General features: G+C 35.9%; 1 protein-coding gene across 1 annotated transcript; it reads right to left on the bottom strand.

Annotated features, from left to right (window-relative positions):
- Positions 1-14,525: 14,525 nt before the first annotated feature.
- Positions 14,526-16,282, bottom strand: LOC142638440 (uncharacterized). The gene is made up of 5 exons (XM_075812478.1): positions 16,084-16,282; positions 15,926-15,978; positions 15,741-15,819; positions 15,210-15,274; positions 14,526-15,021 (listed from the first exon to the last, which is right to left on the bottom strand). The coding sequence occupies exons 1-5, from the start codon at positions 16,142-16,144 to the stop codon at positions 14,809-14,811; spliced, it is 471 nt and encodes a 156-aa protein (XP_075668593.1). The 5' UTR covers positions 16,145-16,282; the 3' UTR covers positions 14,526-14,808.
- Between the last annotated feature and the right edge of the window lie 8,870 nt (positions 16,283-25,152).

Here is a 25,152-nt window from a genome sequence, read left to right as displayed (position 1 = left end):
ATGGCGTTCAATTTGACAGCAAGGCCTTTAGGCAATATTATGATGACATGGGTATCATAAACAAATACTCCACCCCAGCGTATCCTCAGGGAAATGGGCAAGCCGAGGCCGTTAACAAGGTCATAGTCAGTGGGCTTAAGAAAAGGTTGGACGATGCGAAGGGCAGATGGGTAGAAGAGCTCCCTCATGTTCTATGGACGTATCGGACCACACCGCGCAGGTCCACGGGAGAAATGCCATTCTCTATGACTTATGGAGCCGAGGCGGTGATACCTCTGGAATTTGGTTTTCCCACCCTAAAGACGAGCTCCTTTAGCCCGGAGAATAACAATGGACTCCTGGAGAAAGGTCTTGATTTACTCGAGGAACGACGTGAGGCAGCTATGGTCCAAATGGCTTATTATCAACAGAAACTAAAACGGGGATATGACGCCCACGTGAAGCTAAGACCACTTGCACTTGGTGATCTTGTACTAAGGAAAGTTGTAGGCACTTCTAAGAACCCAGCTTGGGGTAAGTTGGGACCCAACTGGGAAGGCCCCTATCGCATTGTTTCAGTAGCAGGCATAGGGTCATATCGGCTAGCTGACCTAGACGAAAGAATTGTACCACGTCCGTGGAATGTAAATAATCTTAGAAGGTATTATTATTAATAAAATGTGCTTTTGTCAGTTAATATTTCAAAGTTATGAGTACCTCTGACGCTTGCAGCTACTATTCTTAAGAATCAAACAGAAACTTGGTTAAGTGTCGTCCTCGGACCACAAACCTTGTGGAAATTGATATCTTTTCATTTGTTAAACAGAACCTTAGTTATGCCGGGTCCTCGGACCTCCTACTTTGGGAAAATTAACATTTGAAGTTACTGATCTTAAGAATCAAACAGAAACTTGGTTAAGTGTCGTCCTCGGACCACAAACCTTGTGGAAATTGATATCTTTTCATTTGTTAAACAGAACCTTAGTTATGCCGGGTCCTCGGACCTCCTACTTTGGGAAAATTAACATTTGAAATTACTGATCTTAAGAATCAAACAGAAACTTGGTTAAGTGTCGTCCTCGGACCACAAACCTTGTGGAAATTGATATCTTTTCATTTGTTAAACAGAACCTTAGTTATGCCGGATCCTCAGACCTCCTACTTTGGGAAAATTAACATTTGAAGTTACTGATCTTAAGAATCAAACAGAAACTTGGTTAAGTGTTGTCCTCGGACCACAAACCTTGTGGAAATTGATATCTTTTCATTTGTTAAACAGAACCTTAGTTATGCAGGGTCCTCAGACCTCCTACTTTGGGAAAATTAACATTTGAAGTTGCTGATCTTAAGAATCAAACAGAAACTTGGTCAAGTGTCGTCCTCGGACCACAAACCTTGTGGAAATTGATATCTTTTCATTTGCTAAACAGAGCCTTAGTTATGCCGGGTCCTCGGACCTCCTACTTTAGGAAAATTGACATTTAAACTTATTGATCTTAAGAATCAAATAGGAAATTGGTTAAGTCTTGTCCTCGGATCACAAACTTGATTAAAGTGAATTTCTTATTGCGCCTGGAAATTAGTGCCTTACTGGTCATTAACTCGGATCTTAAGTTCTATATCTTTAAGCGTTAAGCAAATTTATATAAGGAATGGTCCTCGGATCTTACATCCTACTGAAAACAATACCACACATTATAAGGGTTTAATCGTTATATGAGGTCTTCTCTTTTTTAATCAAGGCATGGTTTAAAATATCTCAACCATGTCATCTGCTGTTAAGTTTTTAATATTAAAACATGCGCATGACTGCGTGGAGGTTATGATTGTGCAATCCTTGGAGTTAGATTTGTTTACTCTGACTCTTTTTTTTTTTATCTATGTACTAATGGGAAACTTTTGCGACAAGTACAAAAAGAATAAAGTAAAAATAGATACAACACGAGTGAAAAGCAAATGAAATTGTTCTTCATTAATCATTCAAATATACATTACATATTTAATTCAAATATGGAAAAAGAGAAGTCCTAAGCTAGGTCCTAAGCTTTTGGAGGGGGGTCTTGCTGAGAAGTGCTGGTGGCCTCGGTCTTTTTCAACTCCAGTTCAAAGGGAGACAGCACTTGCTTTCCTTTGTCTGCTGCCTTTGTTGGAGGGACGTTGGACTCCACATTCTGACTCAGGTCCTTCTCGGCATCCCCGTCTCCTTCCTTTTCTTTATTGGAACCCGAAGGTTCTGTAGGATCTGGAATTAGCTTTGGGACCATGGGAGGAAGAGCAGGTTGAGTTGTTTCAGGGGTAGGAGTAGCAACATGAGCCTCTTCAATCTCCTATATCTCCAGGGGAAGCCGAATATTCTCGGACTTCCTCAGATCCGAGGATAGAGGAACTCCTGCTACATTCAGAGCTTCCCCCCAGACCTTTTGACAGTACTCCCGGCACAAGGCCGCAAAGGCTTCTGTCAGTTGCTCCTCGGTGACCGCTACCCCTTCCTCAAAACTCGCCTGCTTGGCGGCTTCTAGAGAACGATGGAATGCGCCGGCTTCCTCCTTCATTCGCGCAAGTTCCTTCTCCAAATCCGAGCGCTCCCTTTGGACTTGGGAGAGCTCGTCATCTTTTTTACGAAGAAGCTTGCGCTGCCCTTCTATCTGGGTCTTCATGGTCTTCAGGTTCGCCTCGGCCCCATTTTTCTCTCTCTTTAGCTCAACCACCTCCGTGGAAAGCTTCTCATTTTCAGCAAGGGCTGTGCCCAAGGACTTCTCAGTCTCCAGTCTGATTTCAAGCTCAGTTCTGGCCTTCTTCTGAGTGTCTTCTATAAATTTCTCGGCTACGAAGACTTCCTGAATGGCCTGCAATAAAGTGCGAGGAAGTCAGATATAGCAAGACACTTATGAATAATCTGATATTGTTAAAAGTGGAATCTTCCTAAAAGGGTTAAACTTACCAGCGCTAAATCCCTTTTTAAAGAGAGGAATAGTTGTGGCTGGCTCATTTTTTCCAAGGTTTCCATGTCCTTGGGCAGCAGAAGAGGGCGCTCCAACACTTCGGCCAAGTGGTGGGCATGGCCTTGCTGGGCCGCCCTGATACTGGACTGGCATGAGATAGGTGCGCCGTCCAGTCTTAGATCAGGGGACCAGGTGGCCGGTGGTCGGCGCACTTCGGCCACGTTCCTGATCTGCCCGCTTTCAACTGAGTGGGCCCTGCCTTTGCCTTTATCCAGCTTCTACTGCTGAACGGGTGGCAGTTGTTATCGCGATTTCTTGGGTTCCTTGCTGCCTGTCTCCTCGACCTCCCCATTTCTTTTCTTTTTAGGATCCTCGGCTGGAAGTTTTGGCTCAGCTGGAGGAGGGGGAGGTGGCAAAGGTGAAAGAACTTGGGACCCCCTCCGTCTTTCTCTCAGCAACCTTCGTAGCTCTCGTGGTTAGGAGACCCTTCATCCTGTCCATGTCCTCCTCGGATTCGTCCTCTGGTTGGGCAACGACTAACCCTGCAATCCCAGAGGCCTCAGTGGCTTCCTCTTCCTCGTCAGAAAGTACAACGAACTGGTTCCCTCGAGGTCTTTCGGTGTCTTCAAGTTGGAACTGTTCTATCTCCTCGTCTAGCGCGTTTGAAGAAGACACTTGCTCCTCTGGGACAATAGTTGCCTGGGAGTGTGTAGCTAGAGGGACCGCAGCGATTGGTTGTAGATAGAGTACGATGTCAGGGCTGTCAGGGAGGTCGCGATCGTCCAGGAAGTGAGGTCTGGCTACGTTGATCTTCCTACGCCGCCGATCACCTGCAATAATGGCGTTCTCTATTGCCTGGAAGTCCGAGGATACGGGGTCGTACCCTAGAATCAAGTGAGCAGCTCTGAGTTGTAGGTCCTCGCTGACAAACACCTCGGAGCGCAGTACCCGGTTTAGATCTGCGACGTTGCAGTGGCTCAAGCGTGGGCGCACGTGTTGCTTATCTGCAAAGAAAGACATCAAAGCAAACGGACCTGGTCAGATTCACACAATGTATAATAAACTTAAATAGATATGAATACATGTGAAAACGCATTTTTGTGAATGTTAAAGGAAGCTATGCGGTGGGGAGTTTAATCCTAAGGTGTCGCACCTGGATCTCCCCACTCAACTGGGCAGTGGAGACCGTCGTGCCAGTTCCCAGAGACGATCAGGTAGTCGTCCTTCATGCCTTTGTTGGATTTGGGCAGACAGGAGATTAGCCTAACGACACTGGAGCGAGATTTAATGTAGTAACCTAAATTGGTAAGTTTATGGGACTCATACAGAAAGACGACATCGTGCCAGGTGAGGTTTAGACCCATTTGCTCGTTTAGAGCATCAACGCTACCCAAAACTCTAAAAACGTTTGGGAGGCACTGATCGGGACACAACCGGTGGTTGCAAAGGTACTCCCTAGTTACAGGCTTCATTGGGAGGGTCATCCCACCCTCTACAAAGGCTACCATTGGGATGATAACCTCTCTCTCCTTTCTAGAGCCAGCCACGGCTTCTGCCGGGCAATATTTTAAGCCTACATCGTCGGGAATGTGATACTTGGCTCTGAAGCCTTCCATTCCAGCGGCGGTATCAACTAGACACTTGAACTTGCCCATCAAATGTGAACGAAAGGCTAAATTCTAAAAGGGGGAATGATTATAAGGAGAGCCGAGGACAGGGTCCGAGGAGAAAGGGTTAAGAGAAAAAAGGAATAAGAACTTACAGACTTGAAGTTGTGCGAGTTTCCACGGAGTTGTGTTGACAAAAGGTGGTTACTGATGTTTTGATGGGATTAGTCTCTGGAGGAATAAATGAAGGTGCAGGTTCCCGAAGCGTCACGACGTGTGAGAAGCGGCCTCGAAATTATATTTGTCTCGCCCAAATTTTCATGAAATGATAAGGACCGTTGGATGTTCATCTCATCGTTGAACGTGGGGGACAAGGTATAACTTACAGTAATAAATGCGCGCGTTTTTGAAAATAAAACCTCCAAGTGTCACCCTCCGGAACGCGAAACGGTTTTCACACGTGTGATTATTTGCAGAAAGTGTGGAGGAGGTGTTCGTTGGATCAAAACCCTATTTTTCTCCTCGGATGATGAAAAATAGAGTTTTGAGGGGCTATTGTGGGGAGTAAAAGGACCCAAATGGGCATATGGGCATTTGGGCTGTAACATGGAGGGCCGACCTGCTCCAGGGTTAAACTCTATGAGTCGGCCCATACGCCGAGGGTCTAAGGATACAGCCGAGGACGAGATTCTCCTCGGAAAAGCCCTAGAGAATTCAAAGTTTCATTATGAAGGTCAAAGCACAACTCTGGAGAGACCGGTGGTTAAAAGGGGACATCCTGAATCTTCTAGATGCACCAGTATTAAAGAAAATATCAAGAATAAAGGCTGCCACCTCCGCATTAAAGGCTCTGCACCTACCTCCCTGGCCGCATTAATGGGGAGGTGACCCCTGAACAGTGAGGTGGAAACTTCTAGTCACAGTTCAAAAAGTATCAGGGAATGAAGTATAAAAGGGGGGTAAAGGCCAAAGAAAAGGGGGATCGGAAAACTAAGAAAGAAATTAAGAACTTGTAATTTTGAAGGAAGAAAGAGAAATAATAAAGAAATAGTCCTCGGCTTGAGTCCGAGGAGACCCATTTGTCATTATCGTTCTTTATTTACTTGTGTTTGCTTATAAAAGCCTGTTATCAAGATCCCAGCATTTCTAACATATGTTTAAAGCCCACACTCTACAAATCTTATTGTTTAAGGCTCATTGGGCCTGAGCCCGTGATTGTCTTTGGGTCCAGGTGCAATTGTGCACTTACAGTGTTGTTGAATATAATTTGGGCCAAATACTAATATTATTTTTTTACCCACAAATAACAGCTTTTTGCATAAAATTTAATGTAAAAATATTGTGAACGTGACATTACTTCAAAATTAATTCTGCCTCAAAACATAATTCTTCATCCCTTTTATTTTTTAAAGCTTAAATAACAAAAATAAATATTAGCCCAAATAACAACAAACATAAACCAAACAAAAACAATACAAGGCCAAACAACAAGTGAAAAAATTATTTAAAAAAAAAAACCTATTAAAAAACAAAAAGATAAAATTTGTAGCTCGTTCAACCTAATCAATAAAAATAATTTCTAATTTCATTTTTCCTTAAAAAATGGTACAAAGAAAAATATTATGGTAATTTAAATTTCTTAGTGACTACCCTAAATAAAATTCCTAAAGTCGCCACTTTCAAGAGACTCTGTGTCAATGGATTGGAGCATAGGTGGGTTTGGGTTTGGTTTCTAAAGGCAAAAGGAAACCGATAATGGATATGGGAACATGGTTTTTTTTATTGAAATTGGTGACGAAGATTGCAAGATGTTTGTGAAGGAAAAATTCTGGTTTTGTATCTCATACAAAACCCACAGCGGAAGCGACGAACTAGGATCTATTTCATTCATGATTGATAACATGCACAATGTAAATTTCAGAATTTAAGAACAAGATAGCGTACCTTGGTGTGAAGAAATTCAAAACAAAGATTAGAAGCACTTGGGAACACTTTTAATCTTCACTCCAATTCCACTTTACGCCCAAGATGTGTGGTCTCTCAATCAGTTTTTCAAAGGGAGAATGAAAGTGTGTCTCACACTCTCTCACACACCGTTTTTTTTTTCTTTTCTAATTTCTTTCTTATAAAAATTCTGTATGTTTCTCCCTTTATAACTAACTGATTATCTAATTGGGTTGGCCTATTGGGCCTTTCCAATTGGGCTTTAGTGTGTGGCTTGGAGTGGGACCAAAAGGGACCAATAAGACACTAGCTCCAATGGGCCTTGGGCTTTTCCGTCAACTCTTGACAAGTCCAAAGTTACCATTAATTATATTTAATACCACTATATAAATATAATTGCACTCTAGGCCTTATTAATAAATTATATCCCAAGACTTTATTATACACGTAACCCCTTCATAAAATATTCGTAGTAACACAAAGTCATAAATATAGACTGCCACTTTGTAAATTACTACATCTTATCCTTGAGTACCCGGTTTAATTCTTTAAAGTTATTCATTATATATTTATGAAATCCAATTTCATAAATATATACTTTAGTAATTTCTTACTAAAGTGGTTAGGCCTAACTCTCTGAATAACTGAAACCATTAAACTTATCTCAAGGGAATATTTTATATCTCCATCAAGAGACTATGAATTCCATCTTGAGAATATATATTCCATCAACACTAAATGTGGCTGCCCAACATACTGAGGTTTTGACCGTTATTTCAAATCTCACTCCTGATATATCAAAGCAACCTACACTTCATGATCAGGTCCATTATTCTCTCAGGATTAAGAGTTCATGCAAATAGAAGTCGTGAGATTTATTATTCATTTGACAGTCATTAGGAGAATAATAAACCTCACAGCGGTCCTGTTCAATATGTCTCAACTCTTAAAACATATCAACATATCAACTAGAAGTATCCACTTCCATGATCAAGACAAATCATCTTAGTTGATACGTTATAGTCTTCGCAGATGAAATGCCCAATTTCATCACCGACTACGAACTATAAATTCTGAGTTTACAAAGAACTTGTGATTTACATCTTCTGTGACTTTTCACATAAATCACATACAATGCATCTCATGGACTATATGATAATGTCCCATATTCATGTTACCATTATTTTAGATAATAATAAAATAACTTTATCAATCACAATATAAAGTCATACATCATGTCATACATAATGTCACACATAATATCATACATAGCATCATACAATAGAATTTAAGGGCACTAATCCTAACAGTTTGAGTTTTCTCTAGCGGTCAAGGAGCTAATGAAACAAGAAAAAACTTCAAGGACGAACGATAATAAGAAAGAGAGGAATAGTTGCGTTGTAAAATAGTGTAAAGGGTTTGACAAATTTGATCATGAATGGACTAATTGTTGAATTGAAAGTCATAAAGACATTTCACAGTTTTCGTCATTGGTAAGAGCATCCACAGCAGATGTGTCAAATGTGCCAAATGCCAAATATTTAGCACGTTTGGCACACCAAACACCAAAAAATCTCTTTTATTAAATGTGCTAAATGTGTCAAATTTTTGCAACATGCTATAGTATCCTCCCAATTTGCCACGGTACGGACAAGCCATGGCAAAATATATATTGTTATTTTATTCTGTTTTCTCTCTCCTCATCACAGATATCTCTCTTCGTCTTCTCATCTCTGTCTTCTCTCTCATCTTTGTCTTCTCTATTTGTCTTCCACAGCACGCCGATCACCAAAGGCCAAAACTCGACGCCACTGACCATCTGTCTTCTCTATTCCGCTTTGGGTTTTTTTTTTTTTTTTTTTTTTCCTTTTTTCTGTTCACGTTTTTTGGCTATGGTTTGATGGGTGGGTTGGGCAATGGGTGGGTTCGGATGGGCAGATCGGTGGTGGGTGGGTTCGGGTTGTGGGTTATGGCGGTGGGTGGGTTGAGATGGTGATGGGCAGATCAGTGGTGGTGGGTGGGTCCGTTGGTGATGGGCGAATTGGTGGTGGTGATGGCGAATCAGCTGGTGATGGGCGAATTGATGGATTCGGCGGTAGTTGTGGGTTTATTTTGGTGGTTGTGTTCTTTTTTTTTTTTTCCTGGTGATTGTGGCCGCAACAATTTTTCTGGTTGTTGTTGTTGGTGTTGTTAATGATGATGACGGGAGAGGAGTTTAATATATTATTTTAATGTGATGTAAATATTATTTTAATGTATAGAATTGAAGAATAAAACATCTGATAAATAAGATGTTGTAAAATGATGTGGTAAAATAAGAAAGTAGGCTTTTGGTGTGGCAAAATGACATTTTTTTGCAACATCTGCTATGGATGCTCTAATGGAGCAAAAACTAAACAAAAATGTTGGGCTTTGTGTGGAGCTCGTTGTATTTGATCTGGATTTAAGGCCTAGCCACATAGATATTTTCTTATGTGATTGTTTTTTTTTTGTGCATATTTTTCTCTATTTTTACATTTCATAGATCTAGAAATTTTGTATATGTTCCCTACAAAAAAATTCCTTGTTCAAATGGATAAAAGCCTGATAAAGCTTGAAGTCGTGAAAGGAGCTATTTGTTACACATTTATGCCAAGAAGTTCAAGCTCATGAGGGCCAATTTAGACATTTTTTTTTTTTTCGTATTTATGATAAAACTTCAACTTATGATATTTATTTCATGATGGTTACTTTTTATCATTAGGTCAAAATATCAATTGATTTTTAGGATAAGCAGAGTTTGAAACTCAAATTTCTCATTCGATGATAAAAGACTTCACTAGTTGAGTTAGCTGAAACGTATGCCAATTTTGACCATTAAGTTCAAGTAAGATGTGTCCTTTTTTGTGAGCACATAAAAGGATAAAATAATCCATTGATGGGAAGTGAAATAATGGAATATGTTGTCAAGGCTAGGGGAGGGAGTATGAACTCACTTCAACCATTGTACCCTTCACATCTAATAGAATTTCCAAATCCAAGACTAAATGAAGGCAAGGAAGAGGATTAGAGTTTGGTCTTCCTCTCTTGTTTAGTGACTCTCTCTCTCTCTCTCACACACACACACGCACATAGACACAAAAGAGGAACGTTTTTTTTATTGAACACAACACTTTTCACAACAGTTGAATTGATAAGTTTTTATTAATTCTTATATGGATCCACCACTGATATAATTTTTTACTTATTAATGACAACTTACCACTTTGACAATTGTGAGATTTGTTTGTGAGCGTGAACTTATTGTCAAAGTGGTAGTATGTCTGACATTATTCTAATAGGTAAACCCCTAAATTTACTCTTTGACTGTTTGGTTGGAAGGAAAAAAAAAAGAGTGGAAAGATAGAAAATAGGAGAGTAGAAATTATCTGTATTTTTCATCATATGTGTTTGGTAGAAAGGATGGAAAAATATAAAGATAAAAAGTAAATTACTATTATACCCTTCTTATTAAAAGAAAAATGATAACACAGTGGGAGTAGTTTTGTACTTTTACACTCATTGTCATTTTTTCTCATATTTTCTCCTTAATTTGGAGAGGAAAAAAAAGTGGGCTCTAGTAGAAAGCTTTATCCACCCTATTTTCTTTCCTCTCCCTTTTCACTCCAACCAAATAATAGAAATTCATGTTTTCCTCTCTTTTTTTTTTCTCCCATTCTCAATTCTCTCTCTTTTCATCCTAACTAAGTGGAGTGAAGGTGAATGCGCACACACACACACACACACACACACACACACACACACTAAAACTAATGATTTGCATGAGTCATGAAATTTAAGTATTCCAAACCAATAAATAGGCAGGTCGAAGCCAAATTCAATCACATACAGGGTCGGCCCTAGGCCTAGGCCACTTAGGCCATCGCCTAGGGCCCCCTACAAGAGAAAGATCCCAAATTTTGAGGCAAAAATTAATATATTTTTTTGAGATATGGGGAAAAAAATTAGTTTTACATTTTTCCTCAAATTTTAAGAAGTTCCAAAGAATTAAGTAGTATTAGAGATAATACAACTTTAAATACATAGATCTTACAAATATATGTATACTAAGCACAATAAATAATTCATATAGGAAAATACTAGAAATAGTATTAAGTTTACTCGAAAACCTTTACAAATTGATGTGACAATTAATATGACAATTAATATGATATGTGAACGTCAACAACCTATTAACTACATTTTTGAATTACTTTTTGTGATTGTTGATACATCTTTGTAAGTTTCATGTTGTAAAATTTACAATATCTCTAACATCATTCATTCAAATACTTGTTTATTATCTTTTTGAAATGTCACTAATCTTATTCATTGCTACATTGTTTGTAAGTTGTTTTTAGTAAAATTTATTATAGCTTTAGCATTTTTCAAAAAAAAAAAAAAAGTATATTACAAATAAAAAAGAATGGATTGTTGTTATAAAAAAATTATGATATTAAACACTAGTAAAATATTATTTAAGTGATAACAAAAAGACCTAATTTAAATATATCGCCTTAGGCCTCCAAATTTGTTGGGCCGCCCCTGATAAAATGCTTTATTAATTGAAACAATTAACACCTATATTTGTACCTTTTATTTTTCCAATATAAAATCTAAAACCCCTTGTAGTGGGGTTTTGGATTTGAATTATATTGTCCTCTCGCTAAGTTTCTTTTTTGGATGAATCTCTACGCTCGAAATATTGAAATTAGTATTTGTCTTTTAAACAGAATTTGGATTTGAAGGTCCGGAGTTGCATGAAACTGAAAATAGCACCTGGTAGCTGTATTTATTACTTCATCCTGGGAATCTAGCTGTTATTTCGTTTTATCTATGTACATATGCTTGTGTATTCATTTCCAATGGTCTAATAGCTTTACTTGGGTTTGTTTTAGAGATTCGATATTTCGATTCCTCTCTATCTAATACTTGACCAAAAAAGAAATTCATTTTTTTTCCTTTTTATTTTATGAGTAACTTTTTCCCTCGACATTATTTGCTATTCCCATACGGATTCACATTGATGCGACAATGTCACCTTCAATTGGTAGTATATAATGATTCTATATAAAGTTGAAATGAATGAAAATGTGACAATGTACACTAATCCATTAAGAGATAAGTTATAGGAAGTAGTAACGTAGATAGAGCACTGCAATTGGCTCAGTTCGTAAATTCCTCTTTTACCAGTTACAACTAGTAGAATTGTCAATTGTTCCACAAATAACACCACTGAGTGGCATGCAAGATTCTTGTCATTCTATCAATCTCTTATTCCAATTACTATATATGCTTATAAAAACTTATCTTGTATTGTTTAGTTGCTTTGGAAGGTCAGGTGTATTTTTGAAGTTCAATTTTCAGGTGTGTATTGGAAGTTTCTATTTCTCTCTCACTGAGTCCTCTCCATCATTTGAGGGGGTAAAATAAAAAATGCTTCACTCCTCACATTTTTGCACTTTCATTTCATGCTATAGGAGATGGTATCGCTGCCGAATATACTATGGTAGCAAAATTTTGAACTCTTATTCAAAATTTGAAAGGAATAATTACTTTGTAGAATGATATCTGGGAATTTTGGTAGTTCTAATAGAAAGATGTATTCAAGTATAAAATTGTGAGTTTAGGTCCATCTTCATACCCAGGCTTGAATGTAATTACTGTTCCTAGTTATTCCAAAAAAAAAAAAAAAAAAACTCATTTTTCAAAGTAGTGATTGATACCATCAATATTCGTTCTAACTAGAGCACTATCTTAATGTATTTTGACATCATTTGATTCATTTTATCTTGTTCAACTCTATAATATGAAGAAAATAAAAGAAAAGAACCTATTTATATATTAATAATTAGTTTATGTACGAAATTTTCATGCACATTTTCATGAAAAAAAGGAAAAGAAGAATGAACATGTTCATGCACCAAGGCTTCGGCTATTGTTGGGCTTGGCAGACTCCCAAACTGAGCATCGGTTCCAATTGAAGCTCATTCAATTGAATTTTGTTGGATTGGCCCATTAAGATTTTTTTTGGGCTGAGTTTCACTCTGCTTAGCCAGCATGGGAGGGGTTACCATAATTAATTAATTATTTTTATTTTGGGTCATGAACTCTGGAGACGGGGGAGGGTCTCAGCCCAATAAGCTAGTCTATGGGCCATGCTATTGAGATCACTTTTTACAATTGAAAATTGACTATTACAAAATTTTGATAACTGAGTTCATGACCAAAATATAAAAAGCATAAGACCGTAAAAAAGCGGGATTTAAAAGAAAAAAAGAAAGAAGACATCAAAGAGATTAGATAAAATCCGTAATTTTAGTCTATGCTGATAAAAGTAGAGGGATCATTTTATTTTTTCAGCATGCTAACCAATGGTTCATAGCCTCGGATAAGGTCCACAACAAGAATTTTATTTTGTGTAACAAGGATATATTGCATCCATCTCACATAATTTAAGAGATAGATGTTATATATTCTTGTTACATCCAATACCAATTCAACCCCATCATGATTTTATGCTATCACGCTTGCATGGTGTCGAGGAGCTTGGCTCTGATGATAAGAAATTGTAGAAACATTTCAAAATTAGATTCTAAGTTCATCATATTTTGTTGTCGCACACTCACTTCTTATGGATCAATGAACTATTCTTCTAACAAATATGCAGTTCTGTGACTTCTTGTAGTTGGGTCACTTTTCTTATTCATCTTCTTTATAGCCTGTTGACTTAAAGCAATTTAAGAAGACTTTTTTTTTTTTTTTTTTTTAAATGATGGTTGAATTTTTTTATTCCTTTACTTAAACTTTCACCTTTACATAGAAAAATACTAGTGTATCACTAAATGACTGGAGCCTGGAGGACTAATGCTCCATTTGTTTCACTGTAAAATATTTCTAGTAAAAGTATTTTACTTTTAAAAATATTTTCAAATGTTTAGTGTGATATAAAATTTTCAAATACAAATTACCAAAATCAATGCCTCTTAACTACCATCAATAGCCCCGGCCACTAAACCGGTAACCCTGCCACCAAATGGTAGACATTATATATTTTTGGAAAATGTTTTACTAAGTTTTTTTTTTTTTTAACTAAATTTTTTTTTTGAATATATTTTATAGGGAAACCAATGGAGCATAAACACCATGGTTGGTAGTAATTCATTTTCAATTTCCAATAAGAATGAATGTATGCGCTGTGCCCGTCATCTTAATTTCCAGGCACCCCGCCCCAAATACTGCCCCAATTTTTTGTGGTCCACCGCAATTTCGGCTCTACGGGCCACAACATACATGACCCAACAAAGAACATGTGAGCCCACATGTAAGGACTGACCATTCATACCGGCATAAAATACAAACAATATTTGAAAAGTGGGCCCAGACCAAAAATCTGCGGTGGGTCCATTGCATCAGAAAAGAAAGACAAATGGGTCTTGGTCACATAATGCAGCCACCTACTTCATCAAACACTGCTCCTCTCTAGTTTCTTATGTCCAGTTTCTTTAATTATCCATGGCCCCATTTGAATGTAGCAAAATTTGTTTATACTTGCCATTTAGCATATGTCTTTAATGCTGCATTAAACAAAGCCCATTTGATTGATATTTTATCAAACACTTTTTGATCTTTCGATAGAGCTCTAAATTTCTAATGTCCTTTAGCAAAGCGAAAAAAGACCTCCAAGTCTCTTAACAATAATGTAGTATTAGAATTCAATCATTCATTGTTTGATTTAAATTAAATATTACAAAATTTATAAACAGTGCCACGTGATTTACAAATAATAAAATCTTAACAATGCATGATAAAATGAGATGACAAGTTGTAATTGATATTATTGGATGAATCTATGTACGTAACAAATTAAAACTTGTCACGATTGAAAGTAGCTGTAATGTCAAAACCATGAAGAATGAATAATTGAATATGCCTTCTAGAGAGGAAAAGGGGGAAACTTTTGGTATTTTTGTCTCAAATTTGTTCTACCTTATGTGTACGATGCACAAGCAGAAACAAAAGCCGCCAGTGTATATGCATAAAACTGAGATTATTTATTAATTTCTTTCCACTTTTGACTGTTACAAATGCCCCTCCAAAAGTGCTTATGATTCAATCATCAAAATGAAAGTAGTTTAAGATTAACAATAAAAATAGAATATTCTATCTCATGTACAAAATCGATCCTAACCCTAAAAAACTGCAGCATTTCTGTAATGCTGTCCAGTCACCATTGTCCAATAACGTTCTATTCCCCACTTTTATTATCCTAAACAGTACTACTTTCTACTTTTTTGTTTTTGTTATATTCCTAACACTCAGTTGTGTATTGGAGGTTTTCTCTTTGCTGGAGAATAGTCCATCTCAGCTAGGTCAATGATGTCCGGAAACTGCTCGTGGTGGTCATGGGATTGGGAAACCTCTGAAGTAGGCCTTCCTTTTACCATGAAATTCTCTTGCTCACCAAGTTCCCCACTACCCGATTTTCCTTTTGAATTGGCGTCAGCTTTATTCTCTCCATTCTTCTCATTCTGTACATGAAGTATATATGTGTTATATAATCATATATATAGAAGAAGAATGAAGAAAGTGGACATTCATTAATGCTAACAACCCAACTTTTCATATTTGCTGACATGACTTGTAGTAATGTCAATAATTATGAAAAGTATTGTGATTCTTATCAATGGAAATTTAGTTGTCTTGACAAAGAACCAACCTTGGATGTGGTGGTGGTGCTAGTAGTAGAAGTGGTTGTTGTGGTAATAAGTTTTCTATTCTTTCCTGCAACAATACACAGGAGGAAACCAATTTAGATACGACATGGAACTTCTGTGCTCACAATCAATGCAAGTTCTTACTTTCTCTACAAGTTGCTTATTCATTAAACCTTTGTGGGTCTACTACAGCATTTAAACCATATATAGTACCCATACTAATCAATATTGCTCTAGGTTAACTTATAAAGAATAATAATTAAGAGAAGCTTCTCTTGGACAGGATTTTTTTTGTAGAGTAGTACAAGGTCATGGGTATGAATCTTCTGAAACCCCAACTCTTTATAAAGATCACTAGCTAGTGTCCAAAAATTGGGAAAAAAAGAGAAGAAGAAAAAACTCTATCTAGAGGGAGAAAAGAAACTAATGGTGCTTAGGTCTGTGACTCCTAGGTCCATAGTAATCTTCATGAATGCTTGGTAACCAGTGGTGTGATTTCTTGGAAACTCTAGAAACTCTTTTCTTCATGGTACCTGAACAGTGCCCATCTTTGCACAGAATGACCTCTTGAACAGCACTGTCATGTATTTTTGTCAAAGCACTATTTTCTTCCTGCATTCATTAACAGAAATTTCACCATCAGAACAGGAAGAGATAAATGAAGAAAATCCATCTCAATAAAATGAAAAACAAATTGAAATGTTTGTAGAATACTCACATGTACTTTATGTTGCCCAACTGATGACATGAAACTTTTATCCAAGCGGATGCCTTCACAAAATTAACAAAATATATTACAACCAGAGCTTATATGATGCCAAAACGGAACCTAATTATTCTAATGCTCATAAGAAGGATATATAGATTTTTGCATACCTTGAACCTCAGAAAGAAGAAGGGACAAAAGCAAAAGTGATACTGCTAGATAGGGCCTCATAGGAGATAAGCTTTCGAAGAAGAAATCTGAGTAAGAAATGGGAAGTGATGCAGATTTGAAATAGCTACGGTCAGGAAGAGAATGAGGGGTTTTTCTTTCTTTTTCTCCTGAATAGTGTGAATGTGTAGCTTGTGACTGGTTGCTATAGCATGGGGAGTGCTTGCTTAAATATATAGATGGTCATAGGGCCCACACTAAGTTCTCAAACATAAACTTAGAATGGAGTTTTCTTCCACTTTCTTTTTTTCTTTTCTTTGTGTTCCCTCCGTAAAGTTCAATTATTTTTCAAAAGAAATGACTAATTGACTATATACCCATCGAGGCAATTAATTCATATAATAATTCATTAGTATGGGGGTCTTGATCAAATTCAAGTTCAACTCAAAAAGCAATATTTATGGTGGACCAGGAATTGTCTATTCGATGGATGGGGCACTTCATGTTGTACAAACTAGGAGTGCTCAGATGAAGTAAAAGAAAGAAAAATTAGGAGAAAAATAATGGCAATGACAAAGGGAGTATGACAAAGTACATTTGCTTTTAACTCCTCCATTGTTCATGGGGTGTGTAATGAGGATTTTCAGATCCCTTTTTAGATTTTGCCCTATTGTCCACACCTTCACCTTGTACTTTCTCAAATTCATGCAACCATGTTTACACACCTCCAGAAAGCTAGCTAGCTTTCATGCTTTGTCTCATTTCCTTTCACCCAATCATACTAGGTCTCCTCCCTAGGATATGACAGTTTGATTTGCCTAAAGCCAAAATTGATCGATTGTATATGTACCATCATCATCATCAATAAACTTCCTCATCTTTTGGCTAGTCGACCACTTTTACATTTAAATGATTAATCCGATCAAATGGATTTCATTATAAGGAATTTCCTTATTGAGTAACTAATTAAATCTGACGGTTGAGGTCATAATTCATGCTGTCTCTTTATAGTGGAATGTCAATTACATGGTATGGATGATTGGGTAAAGGGATGGGACACCTTGATAAATCTTATCCAACTCCCCAAGCAAAATTCAAGGCGTTGAGGTAATTCCTTAAATCTTTTTTCTTAGGAAAATAAAAATACAATATTGTAATTTAATCCAGCAAGAGGTAGACAACTGGCCAGCTCATGACTTCTACAAACAAAAACAAAAACAAAAGAAAAGGAAAGATCAAGAACACGCACGCTCTAGGGTAGAGCATCCACAATAACAAATGCTATCTCAATTTATTTTACCATATCAAAAAACTACTTTATCAATTATACCATACCATTTTAACATATACCCAACACTCAACTTTTATTTTTTCATTTAAATTATTAAAATATATATACTACCTAATAAAATAATATAATCTAATCTCTCTATCACAACAACACAAAAAACTTCCACGGCAACACAAATAATCCACCACTACAGAAACACAACAACACAAAAAATCAATGAAAAATCCACCATCACCACAGCAACAACACAAAAAATCAAATAAACCACCACAGCAACAAAAAAAAAAAATAAAGAAAAATCCACCACGGCAAATCCATGGCAACAACACACCCACCACGGCAAATTCACATCAAAACCCACTGGAAATCAAACCCATTACCACCGTGAGGCATCGGAAATCAAACCCAAAACCCACCCGAAATTCACACACCACCGCGAGGCACACGACGCCGATCTTACCACGCCACACGCCACGCCGATCTCCACGCTATGCCCATGCTGACTTCCAACCTAGCTTCGGTGGCATGCTCAAAAGAATAAGACAGAGATGTGAGAGAGGGAGTGAGGATGAAGATAGAGATAGAATCAGAGGAAAGGAAAAAAAGAAGAAGAGAGAAATGAGTGTACGCCGATCTCCACGCCATGCCACGCCGACCTCCAACCCAGACAGAGAGATGTGAGAGAGGATGAAGACAGAGCGATGTGAGAGAGGGAGTGAGGATGAGATAGAATTAGAGGAAAGAAAGGAAAAAAAAAGAGAGAGAAGAGAATGAGTGGCTGAGAGAGAGAAAACAAATAATATTTTATTTATCCAAGTTGCTACAGTACCGTCATAAAAGTAAGATGGTACTGTAGCAGTATTGTAAAAACTTTTACAATTTTATAAGTTTAGCCGTTCCACTGTTTGAGAGTTATTAGGCCAGAATTGTAAAATGAACTTAAATTTGGCATATAGCCTTTCCACTGTTGATGCTCAAGGCAAGGATTGTAATTTGTAATAAGTTTTTATACCATTGTAGGATGTGAATTGGTGGTAGGAATATTTGTATTGCTTTACATGATGCTTTGTAAGAGTTGAGCAGTTCAACAAATGAGTTGTGCCCATGAAAATAGCCTCATATCAAAACTCACAGGGTATTACTCATTACTGTCACGTGACGTGAGGTAGATGAGTCTACACTAGAGACCTTTTTTTTTCATTTAGCAAAAAGGAAAAAGAAAAGAGATCTAAGTTTTTATGCCTAAGTGGCACAGATGTTTAAAGGTCTCGGTTGTATACGTGGTATTATCTATTGCCATCACGTGACGTAGAGTAGATGAATCTACACCGGAGACCTTTTTTTCATTTAGCAAAAAAAAAAAAAAAAAGAGATTTAAGTTTTTATACCTAAGTGGCACATATGTTCGACTTGTTGCCATTATTTATTTTAAAGAAGTGTAGACTACCAATGCAAATTAATTTAACTAAGTTTGTTTGTTTTTTCTTTTTGTCGCTGCTCAAAAAATTAAGTTTTAATCATTTAATGTTGCATACTTGCATACACCGAAAAATTGAAGATTCAAGAATTAGAAAATTACTATTTCCATGCAAATATGCAACATCTACCAACTCACTTACGTGCTTCACCACGATGTTATCCTTTGCCTATATTTCTTAGGCTAACATTGTGCCATGTTCTGGACATATATAGTCGCCACTCTTTGGTCATTGATGTAGTTGTTCACCGGGTACTAATCATTGCTGTTTGCTAGCTACCATTGCCAGCATTTGCACAGTTGATTAATTCCACATTAGGTTTAGTCTATTCTACATCCAATTCAATTACTTGTGGTCGATCATGGTTTCCTTTATGAGATTACAATTTAGAATTCAAAATTCAACTTTGGGTTTAAGGAGGGAGGTTAATATATGCACATGTTTTGTATGGCTTAATATATGTGTCCTCTATATACTTTACTGTGTACGTACCTTAGTCATGTTGTTTATTATGTCGTAAATCAAGTCATAATCAATGGCCTTATAAGTCAACCATTGTGTGTATATATAACCTAAATCGGATTTGATACACACTTCAAATTAGTAAAAGTGTAACCATTATAAGAGCTTTCGAACCATGTACACTCTTGCTTCCACTCTCTCATTCTCTCCCTAAATCTTTCTTTTTCTTCCTTTTATTTTAAGGTATAAATATAGACACGTACATGCACATAAGTCTACACATTGACACATAAAAGTTTAAAGTTTGTTCATATGATGAATTGAAGTTATAAGACAATTCAGATTCACTTATCTAAATTAGAAAAAAAAAAAAGTTTTACACAATTATTAAAACTCTCTCTCTCTCATCTCATGGGCAAATGCAACTTAAAAATTGTATTCTACAAAATTATTGCTTTCCTTCTTTAGTTAGCGTTTCTTGCCCTTCCAATCATCATATTGTGGGATCTGTTTCTCCTTCTTCTCCCATACAACACATCAAATTCAAAGGGGACTTTACTAACATGTGGGACAACAAATTTATTGAGAACCTTATCTTAGTTGTATCACAATCAAACATGTTATATGTAAAGAAACTTAAGTGCAATGTATACTGCCATATCTACATCAAATATATATATATATATATATATAAAACAAGATTGAGTGACACTTATAGAATGACAACATATATAGTCATCATTCGTTTTATAAATTACTATCATCTGAGCACATACGCGTGCTCAGAGGCTCTTTTATTTTTTAGGTAAGAGTTAATTTAGAGCATTTATTATAATTTGGGATTACTACATTTTTCAATCACAAAAAAAACCTAGGGGTGTGATGAAAAATTATTTCACCGCACATAATACTCATGCACGTGTTCAAAGACTCTTCTATTTTTTGAGTAAATTTTAATAATTTGCATCTATTATAATTTGAAATTGCTTCATTTTTCAATTACAAAAAATTCTTAGGAGCGTGATGAATATTATGCATTTTTGTTTTTGAGAAGTTCAACCACCGAGAAGTTTTTTTTTTTGGTAGTGGGTAAAGAGTGTTATTTTAACCGGGGGAGTGTTTGTTTATTTTTATGAACGTGGGGAGTGTTTTGGTGTACTGGGGGTGTTTTTTTTTTTTTTTTAGAACTTTTTTTTTTCAATAGGAACGTGGGTAAATATTTGATAGTGTGTGTTTCTTTTTTATTAGGGTTTTTTTTTTTTTTTTGGTTTACTTGAATTTCTAAAAGTTTCGCAGGGAAGAGTTTTTTTTTTTTTTTGGTAAACTACTGGGAAGAGGTATTTGTGAATTGTGAGAAGTTACGTGGGTAGATAATATTTTTTTTTGAGAAACTACATGGGTAGATGATTGATAGAGCGTTATTTGAATGTGGAGAGTTTTTTTTTTTTTTTTGGGTGGCCGGGTAGTTTTTTTTTTTTAAAAGAACGTGAGATATTATTTCAATGTAGAAGTAGTAGTGTTTCAACGTGGGTAGGAATTTATTTAGGATATAATTTGCTATTTTAACCCTGATTAGTTTAGATTAATAAAATTAGGGGTACTTTTTGACAATAAAAAAAGTAATAACTAACTTTTCGAATCTTCTTAATATATACAGATAACTAAATTGTAACAAAACCTATCAACTATATATGAAAGAGTATTCGATTTGATAATATGAGAGATATTGAAAGTAACACAATTTAAGTGTCGCATATAAGTCCCGAAATTGATATATAAAACCTATCAATTATAACATGGTGGAATTGATTATCAATTATAACGTGGTGCATGTTTAAGTTGAGTCGCTAAAAACCAATAAGCACCACGAATGTGGTAGTGGGATGATTTTAGTTTTACAATTATTTCTGTCTTCATTAGATTAGAGACTGCCATATCATCATTTGATAGAACATTGTGGGACATAGTGCACGTGTCATAACAAACAAAAGAAAATTAATATGACGGTAACAGACGAGCTAGTATATGGTGTACCGGCATATATGCCGGTACAAGATATAATTTTCGGTAACAGACAATGCTTGAAAGACTATTTTTGCATAAAAAATTAATTGCCGTTGGGTTACGTGGGATATGTATGTAGCTAGTTGCCCAATGGGGCGGCCAATCCACATGGACATCAATATCTAGGGGCCCACAGAGACATGACGTGGCATGCAATTTGGCCACGTGGGCACCGCCTATTCACACCTTGTGTTCGCTCTTTAACAAGCAATAGGACATCCTCGTGGCACTAGTGTCGGACAGTGGCATGTGATGTGTGATGTTCAATTTCAACTAATAATTTGATTAATTTCATAATGTTTTTTTTCTTCTTCTTCTTCTTAGTTATAAGATCCACGTTGAATTGTATAAGATCATTATGTTTTTGTTGTCTTACACTCTTTCCTATATTTGTTAAATTAACATCATAATAAGAGCTATCTAGCTATATATCCTTGGAAATGATTGTCAATGAACGAACTTCTTTCTACTTATACAAAATAGATGCAACTTCTTTTTCAAAGGCAATCAATTACTTCATGAATATCCTTCATAAAAATAAAAAATAAAAATCATCAAAAAAATTACATCATGAATATCCATTGGAAAGGACTTTTGGGAACTGATTATTTGGAACAAGAGTGGCTAAGATTTTGTCCAAATTTAATCTTAAATTGGTAGGTATGCCTTTTCCATTGGGACACAATTTGTGCCTAGACTTTGATTTTGAGCCTAAACCCTACTAAACTTGCGCATGGGCATTATTTTATTATTATTTTTAGACCTAGGTGCTCATGCAGAAGAGAAGACTTATTGGTCACTATTTTTGTGGATGTTGCTTAGCTTGTTTTACCTCTTTATATAGGCAGGCAAAGAAAGAAAATATAAGAAAAAAAAGTCGATGATCTCACTTGAAAAGGTACTATAAATTAAGTTTAGTGTGAAGTACTCTCTTACTGTACTTAAGTACTTAATGACTTTCTAAAGTGCGAAAAGGAAAGGGAAATGTCATGATTAGTATATCATGCAAACAAAGGTTTGCTGTGCATGTTTTGTTTCCCGTATAATGTGTAACATACAGAATGAATTTTAGCAAGAATGATATCACTTTAGAAACATTTCTTTTGAAATATTGTATACTTTATTTTGCACTATTGGTAAATGATTAAAAGTTTTTAAAATTTAAAGTTGAGAATAAGTTTAGTGTATACATATATATATATATATATATATATATATATATATATATATATATATGATTTTGTGTTTACCCAAGGCGTGGAGGTGGTATATGCTGTTGCGGTGTATGGATTTTTCCCTCACATGGGGGTGGACCCCACACTTGTGGGGTCCACCCCCATGTAAGGAGGAAGATACATGAAACGAAAACATATATTTATAAGACATGGCGACTATATCCAATTGGAAATATACACAAATTTTCTTGTGGGGTTTACCCCTATGTGAGGGGAAGATACATGCAACGAAAACATGTATTTTCTTTAAGACATGGTGACTATGTATCCGTTTGGATACGAATTAAATTTGCTGCGTTTAGCGTTTTCACGTTTTCTTCCTTCTTCTTCTTCTTGGCTGCAGGACAGATGCTACTGTTTATGCTACAGTAGCATGAATAGTAGCAACATATGTTGACTTTTCAACCCTTTTAAGCTTTTTTTTTTTTTTTTTTTTTTTTTTTTTTTTTTTAGCTTTTAACCGACAAATGGCATGGTATATTACTGTTTAATATTGTTCATGTACTATTCATGGAACCCACAAATACTTTATTTAGAAAAAAAAAATTAAAAATAGGACCCACAATATTATTCACATATTTAAAAATTATTTTGCTACAGTGTTATCAGTTTTTAGTTTTCATTTTCAGTAATAAGTTCTATCTAAACGGATCCTATATCCAATTGGAAATATACACAAATTTTCAGATTGGTGAGGAGCAAAAAAACAAAAAGAAAAATAGCACATGTATAAGACAATCATATGACACATGAAATTACGTGGTTTGACAATTTTCTTATTTCGATAGAGTTGCAACTATCAAATACAAACTTTACATACCCAACATATCCTTACTCTATTTTAAATTGCAGGATCGACAATTAGTTTCTTGAAACTAGTTCCAGTACTATTTGGGACTAATTAGTTATAAACTTATAGGACATATTTTCTCTGTGAAACTTGTTTTTTGAAAGAAACCATGTATAAAACGACTAAGGGTCCGTTTGGATACAGCTTATTGCTGAAAACTGAAAACTGAAAACTGAAAACACTGTACCAAAATAATTTTTAAATGTGTGAATAGTACCGTGGGTCCCATTTTTAATTTTAAAAAATCTGAAAAGTGAAGTTTGTGGGTTAACAGTACACCCACAGAAGTGCTGAAAAGTCAGCAAATGCGGCTACTGTTCATGCACAGTAGCATGAACAGTAACCGCTGTCCCCCTCAATCGTGCATCAGCAGAAGAAAAGAAAAAAAAAAAAAAAAAAAAAAACGCAGCAGCAGCAGACGCAACGCAGATAATCTGTATCCAAACCGCACCTAAGGAATTTGACTTATGGGATCAACGAAGCATAATGATCGAATGAGTCCAGGATACCAAAAATTAAAGAGTTAAGAACTTTCGGCCGACAAAGAGACAATAGATGACATTTTTTTTTAAGACTTGGCAGAATAAATTGGTCCACTTCTAGCTACAGGGAAAACCAACAAACAAAGAAATAAATAAGCCCATTTTTTTGTGTTCTGGGGTAATGTTTTATGATTTATGTCTGGTCGATCACTACTCAGAACAAAACAATGAAACAATCCACCTTTATGTGTTGGTTTCCATTAGATTAAGAGTTTCAAATACTCAGGTTTACAACTTCCAGGTGATAATAGTTCTATATTCTTTTGTGGTGCCGTAAAGGTACAATGGGGATTCCATTAATTAATATATAAGAGACTAGTATTAAAATAGGGTCCAAAATAAGCAGGGACCAAGTTAGAAGATAGAGGAAATTAAGGAATTACATTGCACGTAGGGCATTGGGATTTGCTTTTGATGTCAAACTTCACCACAGTATTTCATTTATATAGGAATCATTGGCAATTGGGTCCCTGCATGGTATAAAATTGAGGTTAAAAATCTCTGTCAGATGAGTTCTCTTTAGTGTTTTGCCATTAAAAAAATGACAATGTTTTGTTGCATTGATTTCGAACTTCTACGTGAAGAATATGCAAATCATAAATGCACGACAACGCCATAATTAACCAATAGACAGCATTCCCTGAGTACTGTAATAAGCAGCAATCCATCCACATAACGTGTTTCATGCTTTTCTATAAAAATGTTTTTGTCTCTTAGGATTTATTTTGTTGCTCTGCACATTCCTTAACACCTGCTCCTCAACATGCTGAATTTATGGCCATTAATTTCATGATACAATAAGTGTATTATAAATTGGAAAATACTAAAGCTATTGCCAAGTTTACTACAAAATATTACAAAACTAATGTGGCAAAAATATGATTGATTTAAACAACATAATAAATAGATTTATGAATTAATTTTATATGATTAGTGATATATTAGTTTGTAAGACTTATGTAGTAAAATTTGTAACATTTTTAACATTACTCTTATAAATTGTACCATAATTTGGCTACGAGTTAATGTTATCCAAATGATTCCAAGTATAACACGTGCCAATTAAAAAAGAAAATTTGAATAGCATGTGCATTTGATTGCACACCTTGATCATGGATCCATGTGCATCTTCACTGGAGATGAAAAGGA

The sequence above is a fragment of the Castanea sativa genome, chromosome 1 (genome assembly GCF_040712315.1).
Source record: "Castanea sativa cultivar Marrone di Chiusa Pesio chromosome 1, ASM4071231v1".
NCBI classification, from domain to species: Eukaryota; Viridiplantae; Streptophyta; class Magnoliopsida; order Fagales; family Fagaceae; genus Castanea; species Castanea sativa.
This window is presented reverse-complemented; position numbering and strand designations above follow the sequence as displayed.